The 19,683-nt window shown below is 40.8% G+C and overlaps 1 protein-coding gene across 2 annotated transcripts in view; it reads left to right on the forward strand.

Moving 5' to 3' along the window:
- The window catches only part of LOC127972819 (tyrosine-protein kinase receptor UFO), a 47,483-nt gene extending 28,231 nt beyond the window's left edge, over positions 1-19,252 (forward strand). Inside the window, exons 8-20 of one of the 2 annotated variants that reach the window (XM_052576637.1) lie at positions 2,804-2,943; positions 5,479-5,626; positions 5,724-5,741; positions 6,956-7,085; positions 7,208-7,299; positions 10,136-10,231; positions 10,317-10,394; positions 10,481-10,573; positions 11,108-11,229; positions 12,174-12,283; positions 12,391-12,550; positions 12,979-13,115; positions 18,146-19,252. In XM_052576637.1, the coding sequence (XP_052432597.1) occupies positions 2,804-2,943; positions 5,479-5,626; positions 5,724-5,741; positions 6,956-7,085; positions 7,208-7,299; positions 10,136-10,231; positions 10,317-10,394; positions 10,481-10,573; positions 11,108-11,229; positions 12,174-12,283; positions 12,391-12,550; positions 12,979-13,115; positions 18,146-18,599 (1,778 nt within the window). In that variant the 3' untranslated portion in view covers positions 18,600-19,252. The remainder of the gene's footprint in view (positions 1-2,803; positions 2,944-5,478; positions 5,627-5,723; positions 5,742-6,955; positions 7,086-7,207; positions 7,300-10,135; positions 10,232-10,316; positions 10,395-10,480; positions 10,574-11,107; positions 11,230-12,173; positions 12,284-12,390; positions 12,551-12,978; positions 13,116-18,145) is intronic. The other variant, XM_052576638.1, reaches the window with a different exon arrangement.
- The last annotated feature ends 431 nt before the right edge of the window (positions 19,253-19,683 follow it).

Below are 19,683 nucleotides of genomic sequence, written 5' to 3' on the forward strand. Positions count from 1 at the left end.
CACATTATACTAATTCACATTACACTAATGATTATGGACATTTAACATCGCAGGGGTTTTTTAACCTCTCCTAGATCACCATCACTGCAAATTTTGTATGTTTCCCTCATTAGACACATAAGATGATTTACACCGAATAAATTCTGAATCCTCTACATATTTTTGACAAGCTCCTTCCTGATTCACTAACATACAGTTTTGAAGTTATTTTTCCTGGTTTCTAGCGCTGTGCTCATGTACTGTGCACATGATCGGATCGGACTGGAAGTGTAGGAGAAGATTTCCACTGAGGAAAAGTTATTGAGAGAGGGTTAGGGCATAGAGGAGGGAGAGGAAGCAGAGACTTTTGACAAAATTCTATTTTCACAGCCATGAGCCAGAAACACATGTGGAAACAATCAGACATAAACTCTTCCTGATAACATCATCGGAGCGCCGCGCCATGTTCCTCAGCGTCTCCAGCGCAGGGGTGAGGAGGAGGCTGCAAATATGGAGTAACAAAGAGTGCGCTCTCATAGCTGGAATAGAGAAAATACACTGAGAAACTGTTTGAATCTGACGCTGAAGAGCATTCTGTCCTGGGAAGTTAGTAAACACACCTACACACACACACACACAGACACACCTACACACACACACACAGACACACACTCACACCCCTACACACACTCACACACCCCTACACACACACATACATACTCGCACACACACACACATACACACTCACACACCTACACACATTCACACACCCACACACACATACACACACACACACACCCCTACACACACACACACACTCACACCCCTACACACACACACACTCACACACCCCTACACACACACACACTCACACACCCCTACACACACACATACATACTCGCACACACACACACATACACACTCACACACCTACACACATTCACACACCCACACACACATACACACACACGCACACCCCTACACACACACACACACTCACACCCCTACACACACACACACTCACACACCCCTACACACACACACACTCACACACCCCTACACACACACATACATACTCGCACACACACACACATACACACTCACACACCTACACACATTCACACACCCACACACACATACACACACACGCACACCCCTACACACACACACACACTCACACCCCTACACACACACACACTCACACACCCCTACACACACACACACTCACACACCCCTACACACACACATACATACTCGCACACACACACACATACACACTCACACACCTACACACATTCACACACCCACACACACATACACACACACGCACACCCCTACACACACACACACACTCACACCCCTACACACACACACACTCACACACCCCTACACACACACACACTCACACACCCCTACACACACACATACATACTCGCACACACACACACATACACACTCACACACCTACACACATTCACACACCCACACACACATACACACAGACACACACACACTCACACACCCAGACAAAAACAAAGAAACAGAGAGAAAGTAAAAGAGACTCTTAGATGCACTTTGGTAAAATATGTCAGAAACACAAGTATGTTCAGACTGTGGTACGGTCTCGCTACTCTGCAGAGAACACTAGGTGATGTTTTATTAACACATTTTGGGAGGAGCACACACAGATAAGTAACATCATCAGTAATTACACCATCTATCCAACCAGCTCAATAGAGATCAATGATCAAGCAGCCCTATCTTCATTATCTCTAGTGTTTCAGGACCGACTCGTTCCTTCTCCAGAACGAGGAGGAACACATGGCTCTCACGCCAAACACACATAACCTTTTCTCTGCTCATTATATGAACAATAAAAACAGAGAAGCAGTGCAACGGCAGGCATTATGCAATGCTTCAGATTGTCACAGCTGTTTCACATTGCTGTCTCATAAACCACATCGCAAGTAAATGATATTTAACACTGTTGTTTTTCTTTAAAGAAGAAAACACTAGAGTTGTCTGTAATATTATACACTGGACATTTATTAGTAAGTGTGTATTTTGTCGTAGCTTAAGCTCTGTCTCTTCAGTAAAGACACAATCTGCACACTCTCTTCTCAATTTTGGGATACTCTTACACACGTGATATTACACTTCTCATGGACTCTGAAGACTGTCAAAACATCTTTGTGTCTGTTCTTAATGTGGTTTCCTTTAAGAAAAAGTCATTTCCACTTCATTTCATTTCCAGCATTCAATTTGTGGGTAAATTGAGGAAATAAGGTTTTCACATTATCTGTTTAAAATAGGCAGCTCTTTGTGTTTTTCATATTTAAGATGACATGTCAACAATTACTTTACATCGTAGTTGCTTGCAGAATGTTTCACAGCAGTTTTAAAGTGTCCCTAAACAGTGTGTTCAGTTTTCTCAGAAACAGGTAAATGAGGCGTTTTATTACATTGGTCATTTCACATCACATGTGCAGTTCTGTACCGAGTGAGCTAAAAAGTTAGTTTACTAACCTAATTAAAAAAAGAAATATACTAAAATATATGTATATATTGTATTAAATATTTTATATATGTATTTTTGTATATATACTGGATATATATATATATATATATATATATATATATATATATATATATATATATATATATATATATATATATATATATATATATATTATCACTGCAGTGAAATGTATATATAGCTAATTTTTTTTTTGTTGCAAAATTAAGTTACATATTTCCAGTGAGTCTGAGTTATTTCACAGTTTGAAGGAGAATGTTAATTTGTGGCATTTTATGTGTGTTTTAGTTCCCGATTCAGCCCCCGACAATGTGACAGCTGTGGTGAATGGAACAGAAGTGATTCTGAGATGGACAGAACCTCCTGGAAAGATGAACGGACATCTGCAGGGATACAGGATGGAGTACAGCGCACCTAACCTGGGACAGGTGACCCCACTTACACACAGACACACACACTCTCTCTCTCTCTCTCTCACACGCACACACACACACACACACACACACACACACACACTGACTCTCTCTCTCTCACACACACACAAACACAGGAAATGGCAGAAATCAAGAAACTCTACTGACCTCAGTGTGTATCAGTCTCTCCTCTCTTCCTTCTCTGCAAATGTCTTCACGGCTAAAACATCCTACTACCACAACAAAATTAACAGCTGTTGTGATGCTCGGACACTCTTCAAGACTTTCTCTTCTCTTCTTAATCCACCGCCTCCACCTCCTCCATCGACTCTTCCAGCGGACGACTTTGCAGTTTTCTTCACAAATAAGACAAGATCCATCAGTGACCAATTCTCCACACTGCAGACTGAGGACAACTTCACAATGACCGATGCACACTCTTTATCCTCCTCCTCTCCACTCTCAGAGATGGACATCTCCAAACTTCATCCTACTACTTGTCCACTTGATCCTATCCCCACTCACCTCTTTCAAGCGATCTCTTCTTCAGTCATACCTTCACTTACTCACATTATCAACTCCTCTCTTCACTCTGGAACATTTCCCTCAGCATTCAAGCAGGCTCGGGTAAACCCACTGCTCAAGAAACCATCTCTAAATCCAGCGGTTCTTGAAAGCTACAGACCGGTATCCCTTCTTCCATTCATTGCAAAGAAACTTGAGCGAGCTGTGTTCAACCAGCTTTCTATGTTCCTTGTACAGAACAACCTCCTGGACAGCAACCAATCTGGCTTCAAAAGTGGCCACTCAACTGAGACTGCTCTGCTCTCGGTTATTGAAGCCCTGCGACTAGCAAGAGCAGCTTCAAAATCCTCGGTACTCATCTTACTGGACCTGTCTGCTGCTTCTGACACTGTTAATCACCAGATTCTCCTGTCCACCCTCAGAAAGATGGCCATCTCTGGAACTGCTCTCCTGTGGGTTAAGTCCTACCTCTCTGACAGATCCTTCAGTGTGTCTTGGAGGGGTGATGTTTCTAAGTCACACCACCTTGCTACTGGGGTTCCTCAAGGCTCAGTACTTGGACCACTTCTCTTCTCCATCTACATGACATCTTTAGGATCTGTCATTCAGAAGCATGGCTTTTCTTATCACTGCTACGTTGATGACACCCAACTCTACTTCTCATTCCAGTCAGATGACCCAACGGTAGCTGCTCGCATTTCAGCCTGTCTGAGTTACATTTCTAGCTGGATGAATGACCATCACCTTCAGCTTAACCTTACAAAGACTGAACTCCTGGTGATCCCAGCTAACCCATTGCTTCATCACAACTTCTCTATACAGCTGGGTTCATCAACCATTATTCCTTCGAGGACAGCCAGAAACCTAGGAGTTGTGATGGATCATCAGTTAAGCTTCACAGACCACATTGCTACAACGACCCGGTCCTGCAGGTTTGCCTTATACAACATTAGGAATATTAGACCCTTCCTGTCAGAGCAAGCCACACAACTTCTTGTCCAAGCTCTTGTTCTCTCCAGACTGGACTATTGTAATGCTCTCCTGGCGGGCCTTCCTGCATGTACTGTCAAGCCTCTGCAAATGATCCAGAATGCAGCAGCTAGGGTTGTCTTCAATGAGCCAAAAAAAGCTCATGTTACTCCTCTCCTCACTCGCATCAAATTCAAGGTACTGTTGCCTACAAGACGACCACTGGCACGGCACCAACTTACCTAAACTCACTGGTTAAATCGTATGTGTCCTCCAGAAGTTTGCGCTCTGCAAGTGAACAACGCCTTGTGGTGCCATCCCAAAGAAGTTCAAAATCACTCTCACGAACCTTTTCCTGGACTGTGCCCAGCTGGTGGAATGACCTCCCAATCTCAATTCGTACAGCTGATTCTTTACTCATCTTCAAGAAACATCTAAAGACTCATCTTTTTCGCCTGCACTTATCCAACTAACACTAGGACTTTTCCTTTTCTTGTCTTTTCATTTATAAAAAACAAAACAAAAAAAAAAACCTGGCTATGGGTTCTGTACTAGACTAACTGAGACTTGCCATGACACTTGTATACTGTTGTTGTTCTCTTGTTGACCTGACTGCTTCTATTATTTTCATTTGTAAGTCGCTTTGGATAAAAGCGTCTGCTAAATGATTAAATGTAAATGTAAATGTAAACCCTAACCCTCACAGGAAACTTTGTGCATTTTTACTACCTCAGAAAAACTCATTCTGTATGATTTATAAGTGTTTTGAAAAATGGGGACATGGGTTATGTCCTCATAAGTTTCCCTCTCCTTGTAATACCTGTGTCATACCCATGTCATTATACAGAGTTGTGTCCTGATATGACACAAAAACAAGAGCGCACACACACACACACACTGGCAGCAATATCTGCCTTTGTTTTTGCATTTCCATTCCTTAATCTCTGCAGAATTACCAAGTGTATATTGTTTTATCATTTATTTTCTCTGTATCAGTAGTGTCTGATGTTGACCGGATTGCTTTATGATGGATTGTTTTGCGTGTATCCCATGCAGCAGGTTGTGGTGGACACAGGTTTGGACACAGAGCTGTTTGTCAATCTCTCAGTCCCCCTGTCGAACGTTTCCTTCAGAGTGTGTGCATACACCGGAGCGGGACAGGGGCCCTGGACACCCCTCCAAACCATCACGCTCGTTCCTGCAGGTGTGAAAGCAGGCAGACAGTCACCACATCTAAATTCTCACAGGTCAAACAGTTCCACTGAATGATAACGCTCTTTTTTTCTTGCAATGTTTTGCAGAAACGGGGCAATCCAGAGGTGAGTGACACACACACACACACACACACACACGTGTTTGTACACCTCTTCCTATTGCTTTTATATTGATCTAATTATATTTGTTCTACCGTGATGCTTACCCTAAACCTAACCCTCACATAAATCTCTATGTTTTAATTAAGATGTCAGGAAGACACAAAATGTAACTCATCTCAGACATTTCATCCCACAAAAATAGGACCCACAGAAGATACAGAAGTGAACTTTTCCTTTTAGTTCCCTTATTTAGAGTCCTTCTTTAAGTGTTGTTTTTTATTTTTCTGTCTGCTGTTGCTGTCTCAGAAAGAGGAAGAAAAAGAGAAATGAGGTCACGAAAGGAACAGAAAGAAATGGAAGGAAATGAGTTGCAGGAGTTTTGTTGAGTGGGAGGCATGTGGAAAGATTTTAGGACGTTCTCTAGAAGAAACACACCCTGCTATAAATGTGGACTGTCTTGCACTGAGGTCATTTTAATGAGCTAATTCAACCAATGACCAGCTGAACAAAACACATTCAGTCTCTAGTCTCTGAACAGATGACCATGATCAAATATATAAGATATTGTTCTGGTGGGAATCAGCGTAGTGCAGCGGGATGCTATCATTCATCAAACCCAAGTCTATCCTGGTGAAACTCCATAAAATGTTTAGGTGACGAGGGAGAAAAACCTGAGGTTCTCGACTTAGCTGTGGGGGACTAACCAGACAGATGAATATAATGCATATCCTCTATATGTAGCATAAACTTTATTCAAGCTGCTCAACCACAGAAAGACAAACTTTTAGCATGCTCTTTGTGGTCTGCTAGATGCATCCGGTGTGACCCTCTTACACATTATTATTCTCTGAGCTCATTGCATTGCATTCTGGGATTGACTAGAGTGCAGTTCTGCCTCAGAATCTGTCTAACATGTATGTAATGCAGCAGAGTGTTGTGTCCTAACTCTTGAAATGGACTCAGAAATGAGGGATAATAACGAAAGTAATGGAAACATGGGAAGGGCAAGACCTGACAATGAGAACTGGAAACACAAGGGCAAGAACTACAAACTAAAAGACTATAAAGCAAAAACACAGGCAGGACATGCATTAGATTCAAGAGCTTTGAAATCCTAAAGAGCTACACACTTCAGTGCTTGCATGTTTTCCCTTTCTTTTTTATAATCTTGTTCAGACTGACAATCTTGACCTTTCTGTCTCTACGTCTGTGTGAAGGTATGGAGAGTCCTCCGGCGTTCTCCTGGCACTGGTGGTACGTGGTCATGGCCATCACTGCTACTGTAGCGCTAGCGGTGCTGCTGGCCGTGTACGTGACCCGGCTGAGGAGGAAGGAGACGCGCTTTGGGTGGGTGTAATGACCCACCAAAAACATAACTGAATAAAGAAATGATCAAACACTAAAAAGCACTGTTCCATGTGAAGAATATGTGGGCTCAAAGAGTTTGTTTTGTGTGTGTTGTTGTAAAGTGAGGCGTTTGAGCCCATGATGGAGAGCGGTGAACTCGTGGTGCGATACCGAGCTCGTCGAACATACAGCCGACGCACGGCAGAAGCCACACGTGAGTAACATGTGAACATTCGAGTCTTTAGATGGTCACACATGTATCTGTAACCAGATCAGGAACTCCTGCTCGAGAACTCATCTGAGGGAATACCATAGGAATAATTAATATTATTAATTCAAAGTTTGAAAACTTTACTTTCATGTTATTGTTTGATTGCTCAAATCAAAATTCAACCATCAGCAATGGTGTCATGTTAAGATTAGCATACTAGTTTTAGCATTTGTCAATGGCACTGCTGTTCTGTCTGAACCACAGGAGAGTCTCACACTGCAGATTGGTATTTTAGATCCACATATTGTGCTTTCAATGCAAATAAACTTGTGTTGTATTGATTCTCACATCTAGCTTCATGACTGTCATGACAGCAGCGATTCACTTGCACAGACTGAAGACTAAAACCTCAACTTTTTTACCTGTCTTACAAATACTGCTGTATGCACATAACTGTGATCACGATCGTGATGGGAGTTATATATATTTAATGCTCTCAAGAGTGTATTTCATGACAGAAGATGAGCCAGACTGCATGCATGTGAGATGTTTTCACTGTTTGACAGAGCTGTGATGGAAATGAGCGTGCACTCATAACCTGCTATCACATTTCACCTCAAGTCTGGTGGATTTGTCACCGATGTGCCTCAACACGCAACAAAACTGGATAGAGAGAGGGAAAATCATACAGAGAAACAGAGACCAACAGATAACACATTCACATAGTCATATTTTATGGCTGGATTTCTACTGTACTAACTTTATCTTTTATTACCAAAACCCTATACCTAAACATAACTCTCACACAAAACAACAGGCATTTATACATTCTCAAAACACTTCATTCTATATGATTCATAAGCTTGTTTCCTCATGGGACACGCGCGCACACACGCACACACACACACACACACACACACGCACACATCCTGTGATTCCTGCAGGTGTACATTCTTGTAGAAATCATCATAAAGTCACAGCTGGAAGTAATAAACCTCAGCAAACAGATGCACATACTGTACATGCCACACACACTCATTACACAACACTTTGGTAATATGCTGTTATTACTGGTTGCAAACAGCATGTATTATAATATTGTCCAGATTCTTATACACTGTGCTATTGCTTTAGCATCAGCATTACTATTGCTCAACAAACTCCAAAACTTTTCAAGTCATCACATTTATTTCTATAACACACAGTGATAAACAGCAAAGTAAAGGAATCAAGTATGGAAACACAACTGTGGGGATTCTGTTCAGATTCTGCTCTGAAGATTATTCAGCTCAAGTCAGTTCAGATCAATGACAGTGTGAGGTCAATCCATCAGCTGTAAAGCAGAAGAAGACAGCAATGCCTTACAGAAAGAAAATCACACACTAAAGTCATATTAACAAAAACTGTGTGTGTTTTAATGCAATTTTGTTTTTTGTTTGTTTTGTTTTTCTCATTTACATCCATTGGAAGTCCATCAATATAACCTCAGTTTTATGGGAGGGACAATTAAAAATAAATTGTTGTCATAATGAACGTTGAGCTGAACATGCTCTGAACCTGGAATATTCCTTTAACATCAGGAATAGACATCCATCCAAGTGCATTTGATTAGTTTTTCCCAATCTTTGATACATGATCTCCCCGTGAGCTGAGAATGAGTTCAGAGGAAAGCAGTTGTGTTTAATGCTGGACTCCAGTGGATGCAAATCTTGACTGTAACACTCATGAGCTGAATCACTGAATCAAAGCTGAACCTCTGCACCATCTCAAGGTCTGCATCGCATTCGGTTTCTGATCCAGAACATTCCAGTGAAGCTGACATTGTCTGTTGTGACATGACAGTCATGATAGCGTAAGCTTGGTTTTGAGCAGTAGTAAAGGGTGGAGGCTTTATGTCATCTGGACAAGCTCCATTACAATCCATTTTTCAGTTTTTTCAGTCTCTATCTATCCCAACTTTCTCGATTCCCATCTGGGTTCAGTTTAAAGTGCAAAACAATCTTGCAACAATTTTAAAATCATGCTTCAGGAGAATCAGTGGCATTCTTCAGATAGAGGCGATTGGGAAAAGCTAGTTCATCTAATCTCGTCAAATATGAAGAGCAGCTTGTGTCAGTGTCGTCACAGTTCTTCAGTCATAGCTCTGAAATACAGTTTACTGAGCTCACTATTTTGGAATCTAGGCCAAATTGGTTCACTTTCATCACACTTGAGATTATATGAATGTTAGATTAACTACACTCATGAACAAATGTGCTACTTCTGAATTGTATTTTAGAATGAAACTGGGTCTTGAATTAGGAAAACTCAAGGGCACTTCCTATTCTGCCTTTGGCTCATTTGATTGTTAATAGGGTTAATTATATGCACACATATGTCAAGTTAGGGTTATCAAGTTTTGATGAATCCAGACCACCAGAATATTGTCTCATTATTACGTTGTTTGTTATTATTATTAGAATATTATTAAGCCTTTTTTCACATGGAAATTCTCTGTGAGTGAAATTTATTCTCATAAAAGAAATTAGATTTTCATTATTTTCAAAGTGCCTCTGATTTTGTAATCTGAATAGAAATAAACTGACTGTTTAGATTTCGTGTACTTGACATGATAAGCAGGTTCTTGTAAATGAAATAAAGCGAGTGTAAACAGAAATCATTGTGTATTCAGCAGACGTCACTGACTTTGGCTGATTGTGTCACTTGATGATCGTATTACAGTACAGAGAGGAAACAGCATTATATCAATGCCCAAATCATCTCTCTATAGAATAGATTGTTTTTTCACATGTTGTTGAAAACACCCAAAGAGGCTCTGAAATCTTCTCTGTTTTCTCAGTGAACTCTCTGGGGATCAGCGATGAGCTCAAGCAAAAGCTACAGGACGTGATGGTGGACAGACACAGGCTAACGCTGGGAAAAACACTCGGGGAAGGTGAGCCGCAGGGATCAGTGTGCTGTACTGTCTGGACTGACGATCTGAGTGTAACGTGTGTGTGTGTGTGTGTGTGTGTGTGCAGGTGAGTTCGGCTCGGTCATGGAGGGTTCACTCTCTCAGGAGGACTCTGTGCTCAAAGTGGCAGTGAAGACCATGAAAAGTGAGTCGAGCGACTGCAGCATCTCAGAAAACAGCTGTGATCATGTTCATCAGAATAACCTCGTGCTCCTGCTGTGTATTGCTCAGTTGCTATCTGCACTCGCACTGAAATGGAAGATTTCCTGAGAGAGGCGGCGTGCATGAAGGAGTTCGATCATCAGAACGTCATGCGGCTCCTCGGTAAGCAAGAAAGTTTTACTTACAGTAACATGCACTTCTCCGTCGTGTCAAATACAGTAACAGAGCCTGGTCACATGGTCCTATTGGCAATCAACTATCTTCAGCATTATAGGTCCAATTAGTTCAGCCTAGTTGCTCTGAAAACACATGAAGACAGAATATAAATACATATAGAATTAATAAGCTACTTCATATTCTACCTCGTTTTAATTAAAGAAATAAAGACACGAAAGATGCGGCAGACTTGAATGAGCTCAGAATAAATAAAAAACCTTCAGCATGATTATATTTTCAGAGTAAAACAGAATATTCAGTAAGAAATACTTGATTGAGTAATTAGACTTGCACTACTGACACTGAATGGTTGATATTATTTTCCCCTGTCATTACGGAGATCTGGAAAGTGATCACTGTACAGTTTTAATTGTATTATTTATTAACTGTACACTAGTGAATCCTTCTGTAGACAGGCGTCAGTCTGGTTGTGGTGTGTTCAGGCAGGATGAGAGTGATGTGCTGTGTGTTGTGTGACAGGTGTGTGTCTGCAGACGGTGGAGAGTGAAGGCTATCCGTCTCCTGTGGTCATTCTTCCCTACATGAAGCACGGTGACCTCCACAGCTACCTGCTGTACTCCAGACTCGGAGACACACCTGTGGTGAGGAAAACACTGGACACGAGAGAGAGACGGATCTGGAGCGCTAGAATAATAAACAGCAGATATCGCAAGTCCCATTAAGACATAGATCAGAAAAGTGATTCGGCACTGATTAACACTAAAAGAGTGTCAGTTTCCTTATAAAACATAGTTCACCCAGAAATGAAAGGTCTGTGATCATTTGCTCATGTTGTTACAAACCCTTGGACTTTCTTTCAGAAAAGTTCATGGTCATGCTGCTCTTTTTCATAAAATGAAAGCAATATAAACATATTCATACTAACCAACTAACTAAATTAATATGTTGGAACCACATGAATGTTAGTAAATTTAGATTTTGGATGAACAATTCCTTTGAATAATAACAAATTTGTCTCAAAACAAAAATCTATAATAACAGGGAAAATAAATGGGGAAAAGGTTATATATTTGGGGTTTTATGCACAGATGTGAAAGAATGGCTCACACAGACACAGATTGTCCTCTCTGGCCCCAGCGTTACAAACATTACTCCAGCCCTGATTAATGTGAGCACTGTGAAGGAAAGCAAAGCAAGTGAATGATTCTGTCAAGATCTAATTGATGACCGGTTTGTTTTGTGGTTAGATGCACATCCTCATTTTCAGAGATGTGAAACTCCTTTGTAATCAAAACTGAAGTTCCTCTAAATCACAGACATCATGCACATTCTCAATAAACACAGTGCATTCTCTCAGGAACGTGTTGAACTGCAGAAGTGTTTTTAAAGCCCACTGGTCTATGATTTATGTTATTGTCAGTGCATGCATGTGGGAAAGTCTCTGGCACCACCTACCTGTCAAAGCAAGAAAAAAAAACATCCTCTGACAAATATTACATCACAATGAAATACCCATTCACTTTGTACAGCTGTTTGATGACCATATTAATTATAGAAATAGAATCTCTCTGTCTGTTTTGTGTAGTATCTGCCCTCTCAGATGCTGGTGAAGTTCATGACAGATATCGCTAGAGGAATGGAGTACCTGAGTGGAAAAAACTTCATCCACAGAGACCTGGCCGCTCGAAACTGCATGTGAGTGCTGGTGGGAAACAAACACTGCTCATATGCTTCACACACTGCTACTTACTACAGAAATCGACATCTAATATACTGATTCAAGTGTTGTATTTGCTAACCAGGTTAAATGAGAACATGAATGTGTGTGTGGCGGACTTTGGCTTGTCTAAGAAGATCTATAATGGAGACTACTACAGACAAGGACGCATCTCTAAGATGCCTGTCAAGTGGATCGCCATCGAGAGTCTGGCGGACAGAGTCTACACCACTAAGAGTGACGTGGTAAGACGTCCGGGATTTGATAAACACAACAAAGAACCGATTCAGAGCCTTCCAGAGCTTGAACAAGCATAGCAGTGGAAGTGTTTCTGATCCTTGTTCACACTAGAGCAAGTCAAGTCACCTTTATTTATATAGCGCTTTTAACTATACAGATTGTGTCAAAGCAACGGAACAGCATTAAATAGGAAAATAGTGTGTGAATAATACAAAAAGGCAGTTCATCATTGAATTCAGTGATGCTATCATCCAGCTCAGTTCAGTTTATCAAGGCGATGATGCCTGGTCTTATGGAGAATGATAAATTATTCCAAAGATAAATAAATGTAATAACTTGCTACACCTCTCAAATGATATTGACTGTTGATTTACATCTACTGCTCTTTCTCAGCATTCATACTTTCATGAAGGTGTATCTGTCTGTCCTGCAGTGGTCATTTGGAGTGACAATGTGGGAGATCGCCACTCGAGGTCAGACACCGTACCCTGGAGTGGAAAACAGTGAAATCTATGATTATCTGAGGCAGGGCAACCGTCTGAAACAGCCTCCAGACTGCCTGGATAGTATGTAAGTATGCCTTTCAAAAACCTGTTCGGCTTTTCACACTGTGCTTAGTCCTGGGTTAACATGTATTTATCCTCTGGTTAACACTACTTTCAACCAAGACATAAGCATTGCTTTAAAGGAAGTAGCACTGCTGAGCTATGAATGCAGAAGGAACCAATGCAGTTCTAGGATCAAGTACTTTATACATCTCTGGAAACTAGGCAAACTTTCTTCTCAAACCTAATTAACAGTAACATTAACAAGAATCGTACTCTTTTTGCCACTGTTGAGAGACTGACAAACTCCCCCCAAGTCAGATTCCCAGTGAAATGCTCTCAGACAGCAAATGCAATGATTTTGCATCCTTCTTTTCTATGAAGATCATTAATATCAGGAAGGTGATTTGCACATCCTGATGTTATAGAAAGGTCAGATAGATTGGACCGCAATTTAAAAATAAGTAACTATGTCTGTTTTTGAACCAACTGATAGAAAAACTTTGGAATAAATATTACAGCTCCTTAAATCGTCAACGTTGTTTTTTTTTTTTTTTCAAAAGAGTGCTGACCTGTTAAGAAGCACAGTTCTTTCTAGGGCTTTTCCAAACTCTCTGAAAACTGCAGTTGTTAAGCCCCTTCTGAAAAATAGCAAGTTTGATAACACCATATTGAGCAATTATAGACCAATATCAAAACTTCCTTTCAAAAAAAAAAAAAAAACTTAAATTAAATTAAACTCAAAATGATACCTGGACAATTTTCAACCTGGTTTCTGACCGAGACAGCACTCATTAAGATAATAAATGATATTCACTTTAATTCTAATTCTGGCAAAATATCGGTCCTGGTTCTACAAGATCTTAGTGATGTGTTTGACACTGTCAATCATAATATACTTCTAGAGAGACTAGAAAACTGGGTCTGGCTTTCTGGGATGGTACTCAGATGGTTCAGGTATTACTTAGAAGGGAGAGGCTATTATGTGAGTATAGGAGAGCATAAGTCTAAGTGGACATCCATGACATGCGGAGTCCCACAAGGCTCGATTCTTGCACCGCTCTTGTTTAGCCTGTATATGCTTCCACAAAGTCAAATAATGAGAAAGAACCAAATTGCCTATCACAGCTATGCTGATGATACCCAGATTTACCTAGCCTTATCTCCAAATGACTACAGCCCCATTGACTCCCTCTGCCAATGCATTGATGAAATTAATAGTTGGATGTGCCAGAACTATCTTCAGTTAAACAAGGAAAAAACTGAAGTCATTGCATTTGGAAACAAAGATGAAGTGTTCAAGGTGAATGCATACCCTGACTCTAGGGGCCAAACAACTAAAAATCTAGTCAGGAATCTTGGTGTGATTCTGGAGACAGACCTTAGTTTCAGTAGTCATGTCAAAGCAGTAACTAAATCAGCATACTATCATTTAAAAAACATTGCAAGAATTAGATGTTTTGTTTCCAGTCAAGAATTGGAGAAACTTGTTCATACCTTTATCACCAGCAGGGTGGACTATTGTAATGGGCTCCTCACTGGCCTTCCCAAAAAGACCATTAGACAGCTGCAGCTCATCCAGAACACTGCTGCCAGGATTCTGACTAGAACCAGAAAATCTGAGCATATCACACCAGTCCTCAGGTCCTTATACTGGCTTCCAGTTACATTTAGGATTTATTTTAAAGTACTTTTATAAATCACTAAATGGCATAGGACCTAAAAACATTGCGGATATGCTCACTGAATTTAAACCTAACAGAGCACTCAGATCATTAGGATCAAGTCAGTTAGAAAAACCAAGGGTTCACACAAAACAAAGGGAATCTGCTTTTAGCTATTATGCCACCTGCAGATGGAACCAGCTTCCAGAAGAGATCAGATGCGGTGGTTAGAGAGTTTGACTCCTAACCCTAGGGCTGTGGGTTCAAATCCCGGGCCGGTAATACCATGACTTAGGTGCCTTGAGCAAGGCATCGAACCCCCAACTGCTCCCCGGGCGCTGCAGCATAAATGGCTGCCCACTGCTCCGGGTGTATATTCACAGTGTGTGTGTGTTTACTGCTCTGTGTGTGTGCACTTTGGATGGGTTAAAGTGCAGAGCACGAATTCTGAGTATGGGTCACCATACTTGGCTGAATGTCACGCCATTTTCACTTTCACTATACAAATAAAATTGCCTTGCCTATTACAAAAAACAACAATGCCTAAAAGCTGCTGTGTGACAAGGTGTACAGCAAACAAGTTAAAAAACAAAAACAAAAACAAAAAACACATGGACACAAAAGTAGAGCTTAATGTGTCATGTTACTCTCAGAACTATGTCCACTGGAGGGAAACGTAATCAGTGACAGGAAGCATTCATTATTTTTAACCATGTCAAAGGATTATTTCACCACCCGATATAATCCTTCGAAGAGGAGATATATTGAGAAACTAAATATTATTGGTGTATGTCAGTTCTCCTTTTCCTTACCTTCCTTTTTTGTGAGAAATGATCCAACTGAATTTTCCAACTTGAAATACCCTGACATCTACAGTACAACTATTTGTGTCCTTAAAAGCTTGTTTTAAGGTTCCCTGTTGATACTTCACTCTTACTGCACCTTACTAGATGCTATGGGAAAAATAAAAAAAAATCTACTAAACTGATGCTTTTTTTTCTTTTTTTTATCACGCAGTGAAACTGCATGGCCATTGGTTCGTGCAGTATGTTTTAAAAATGAACCAATGGCTCAGCAGCGATGCTGCACAACCTATGGCCACGAAGCCCAAAAAGTGTTCATTGAGCATTCTGCCAAGTTTAAATAGTTGGAAAACTCTTTGTTTGCTTTGGTGGCCACACTTAAGGACACCCAGTCATGAAGCAGAGACTTTCTAAGTGGATAATTGGTGCTATTTGTAGTGATATCTGATTAATGAGATCACTACTGAGTGAGCCACACCCCTAAGCAGGGGGTCTTGACACTGTGCGAGTGTTCAATAAAGTTCAGTTTCGTACCTGCTATGCTGTGTGATCAGTACGCTGTCTCGGCTCATCCCTGAACACAACATGGTGTAAGAAGCGGCTAGGACAGTCTCCAACAAACGATAAATTGTTGAATAACATAAATGCCGCGGCAAAAGAAACGCTAAAGTAAGAGCGTAGTTTATGCTGTTTCCAACAAGAAAAAAGGAAGGACAGCAAGAGGGGCGTGGTCACCAGGCAACCGGGGTGCAGGCATTGGCAAAAAAGGCCCACAGAAGTGTATTATGATTTAACGTACAAATGCTGAATAAATCGCGGAAGTTCAGAAAGATCTGCAAAAACAACAACAACAAAAAACACCAATATTGTACAGTAATGTGAAGAAAAAAAATGATAAAAGATGTTCCTAAAGCAATAATTATATTTTACGTTAGAGAAGCATGACGTGCTTAGAATTAATTAAAATGCTTACAATATGTTTATTTTTCTACAAATAGTAACACTTTGGGGTTCACAAAGTTTATTGTTTTGGTAAGGGGAGATGTTGTGATATCTGATTAGTGAGATTACTATTGAGTGAGCCACGCCCCTAAGCAGGGGGTTTTGACACTGTGCGAGTGTTCAATAAAGTTCAGTTTCGTACCTGCTATGCTTTGTGATCAGTACGCTATCTCGGCTTATCCCTGAACGCAACACTATTCTGCTAGCCCTCTCTTCCTTGGGCCTAAAATGGTCCGTTGGAGTAAAAGCCCACTCAACTAGTGGCATTGCCTCTTCGTGGGAGTTGTCTGGTAGCTTGGCCATCGCAGAAATATGGCGGCGGCCAGCTGGGCCTCGCCATCAACTTTTACTTGGTTCTAAAACGTTGATGTCTCTGCCTTGCAGGCAAGGGTTCTTTTTGCTTAACTGTCGCACAGTTAACTCTGAGTGCATTTTGCATGTAATATGCCCAGACCAATCACAGAACTTACTTTATTGTTATTTGTTATTGTTCTTGTTCTCTTGGCCCTGAGGTGCCTAAGACAAGGAATGTTATTGTCGTTTCTCTGCCACGGTATAGCGTGATTGTAATGTTCCCATAGCGTCTAGCAAGATGCAGTATGAGTGAAGTATCGATAGGGAACATACTCAGTTACAAACATAAGCTTGGTTCCCTGAGATATGGGAGCAAGTATTGCATTGCTAGCATGGCTCAGGTGTCGCTTCAGTCATAGTAACCTAAGGGTGAAGTGGGTGCTTATGTAGGCAGATGACTCCCCATTCTTCACGGCCATAGGTTTGTTCAGCACCTCTGCCAAGCCATTGGTACGTTTTTAAAACATACTTCATGAACCAATGGCCATGTAGTTTCACTGTGTGATTGAAAACGGGTTCAGTCCAGGAGAAAAAAAAAAACAAAACACTTTTTCCAATAGCATTTAGCAAGACGCAGTACTCGTTCCCGTATCTCAGGGAACCTAGTTTATGTTTGTATGTTTTGAAAAAAACAAAAAACAAATTCCTCTTAGATTTGTGTGTGTTACATAGAAACTAGTGTGTTGTGCTTTGCAAAAAATGTTTTATGAAATTGAAAACTGAGTCAAAGGCCGATAATTAATGTATGGTTTTGCAAATTTGGCGTGTGCTTCTGGTGCTGCATCTATAAAGTGTGTGTATGCACATATTTGATCTTAAAGTTTGCATACGATTAAATCCACGCCAACGCAGATTGAGACTGCACCAGACAGCCAGCTGCTCAACCTCTTGTCTGTAAGCAGACTCGTCTCTGTCCTGGTTGAGGCTGATGAGCGTGGTGTCATCTGCAATCTTCAGGAGCTTGACAGAGAGGTCTTTAGATGTTCAGTCATTGGTGTAGAGGGAGAAGAGCAGTGGGGAGAGAACAGAGCCCTGAGGAGCTCCAGTATTACAGTATTACAGTCAAAACAGAGCATTGTGTGAGAAAAAGAGTGAAATAAAAGTTGTTTTTTGTGAAAATTGTCCTCTCATACTGGCTCTCAAATATTTTTTTGTGTTCAAACATCACAAACAATCATGAGACAAGCAATGTTTAACATTCAGTCCGTCTGTGCACCTCTCTTTTCTCACAGCTATTCCCTGATGTTTTCCTGCTGGCTGTTGAGCCCAAAGGACAGGCCGAGCTTCGAGATCTTGCGATGCGAACTCGAGAAGGTCCTGGAAGATCTTCCGAGCCAAGACCCGGATGAGATACTCTATGTCAACATGGAGGAGACCTCTGGAGAGCTGGGGGCCGTGGGGGGCCGTGATCCAATAATGGGGGTACCGTGTGCTCTCGGGGCCCTGAAGGGTACGGGCTCAGTGGCCACCGTAGAAGTGCACCACCCCAACCGATACGTGATCTGCCCCCAGCATGAGAACCAGCGCCTCCTCAACACCGACTCCATGGAGAGTCTGACCCTGACGGTGACGGGGCCCGCGCCCACACCACTGCTCCAGCCCTCGTCCTGCTCCACCCCAGTGCCACCCTCTGAAGGCCCATCCCCGGAGGACAGAGACGAGAGGAAGAGAATGCTGTGGCAGTGACGACGCTGCCATGGCTGATAGGGACCTAGACTGACCTTTGTGGAGAGCTGAGCTATTGCTCCGGCCACTTCATTTTGCACAGACACACCACACACTCCCTCATTCATTCAGTCAATTATGTCTTTGTTTATGCTTTTCAGACAAATGTTTCCTTTTCATTCCAAATTGTCCTTTATGTTCAGTGTGGGTCATGAGAAATCAAATCAATCATAGTCTCTGTCTTACACTCTGTCATGACCAGAAACAGTGTACAAATTTTCAACAAAAAAGTCCTCATGTGTCCCTGGAGCACAAAAGCAGTCATAAGTAGCACAAATGTATTTGTAGCAATAGGCAACAATACATTGTATGAGTCACAATTATCAATTTTTCTTTTATGTCAAAAGTCATTAGGATATTAAGTAAAGAACGTGTTCCATCAAGATATTTTGTAAATTTTCTACTGTAAATATATCAAATCTTTTGATTAGTAATATGCATCGCTAAGAACTTCATTTGAACAACTTTAAAGATGATTTTCTCAATATTTAGATTTTTTTTGCTCCCTCAGATTCCAGATTTTCAAATAGTTGTATCTCAGACAAATATTGTCCTCCGAACAAACCAGACATCAATGGAAAGATTATTTGTTCAGCTTAAATATATATATATATATATATATATATATATATATATATATATATGTATATATATATATATATATATATATATATATATATATATATATATATATATATATATATATATATATATATATATATATATATATATATATATATATATATATTTATATATTAATAAATATCAGGTTTAAAAAAATGACCCGTTATGATTGGTTCTGTGGTCCAGGGTCACATTTGTCTGTCCATACTGATAAATGATGTATGCAGCATCATCTTTTGTTCAGTGGAAAGATTCCACTGATTTAAAAGGTTCTTAATGGAACCATGAATGCCAATAAAGAACCTCATTATTAAGAGTGTGTTTGCAGTGGCAGGGCTATGGAAAATGAGCAACAAATCAAATATCATGTTGCATACTTTTATCACATTATTCCTGGTTAAAACCCTTGTTCCAAAAAAGG

This window comes from Carassius gibelio, chromosome B15, assembly GCF_023724105.1.
Source record: "Carassius gibelio isolate Cgi1373 ecotype wild population from Czech Republic chromosome B15, carGib1.2-hapl.c, whole genome shotgun sequence".
In the NCBI taxonomy this organism is placed as follows: domain Eukaryota; kingdom Metazoa; phylum Chordata; class Actinopteri; order Cypriniformes; family Cyprinidae; genus Carassius; species Carassius gibelio.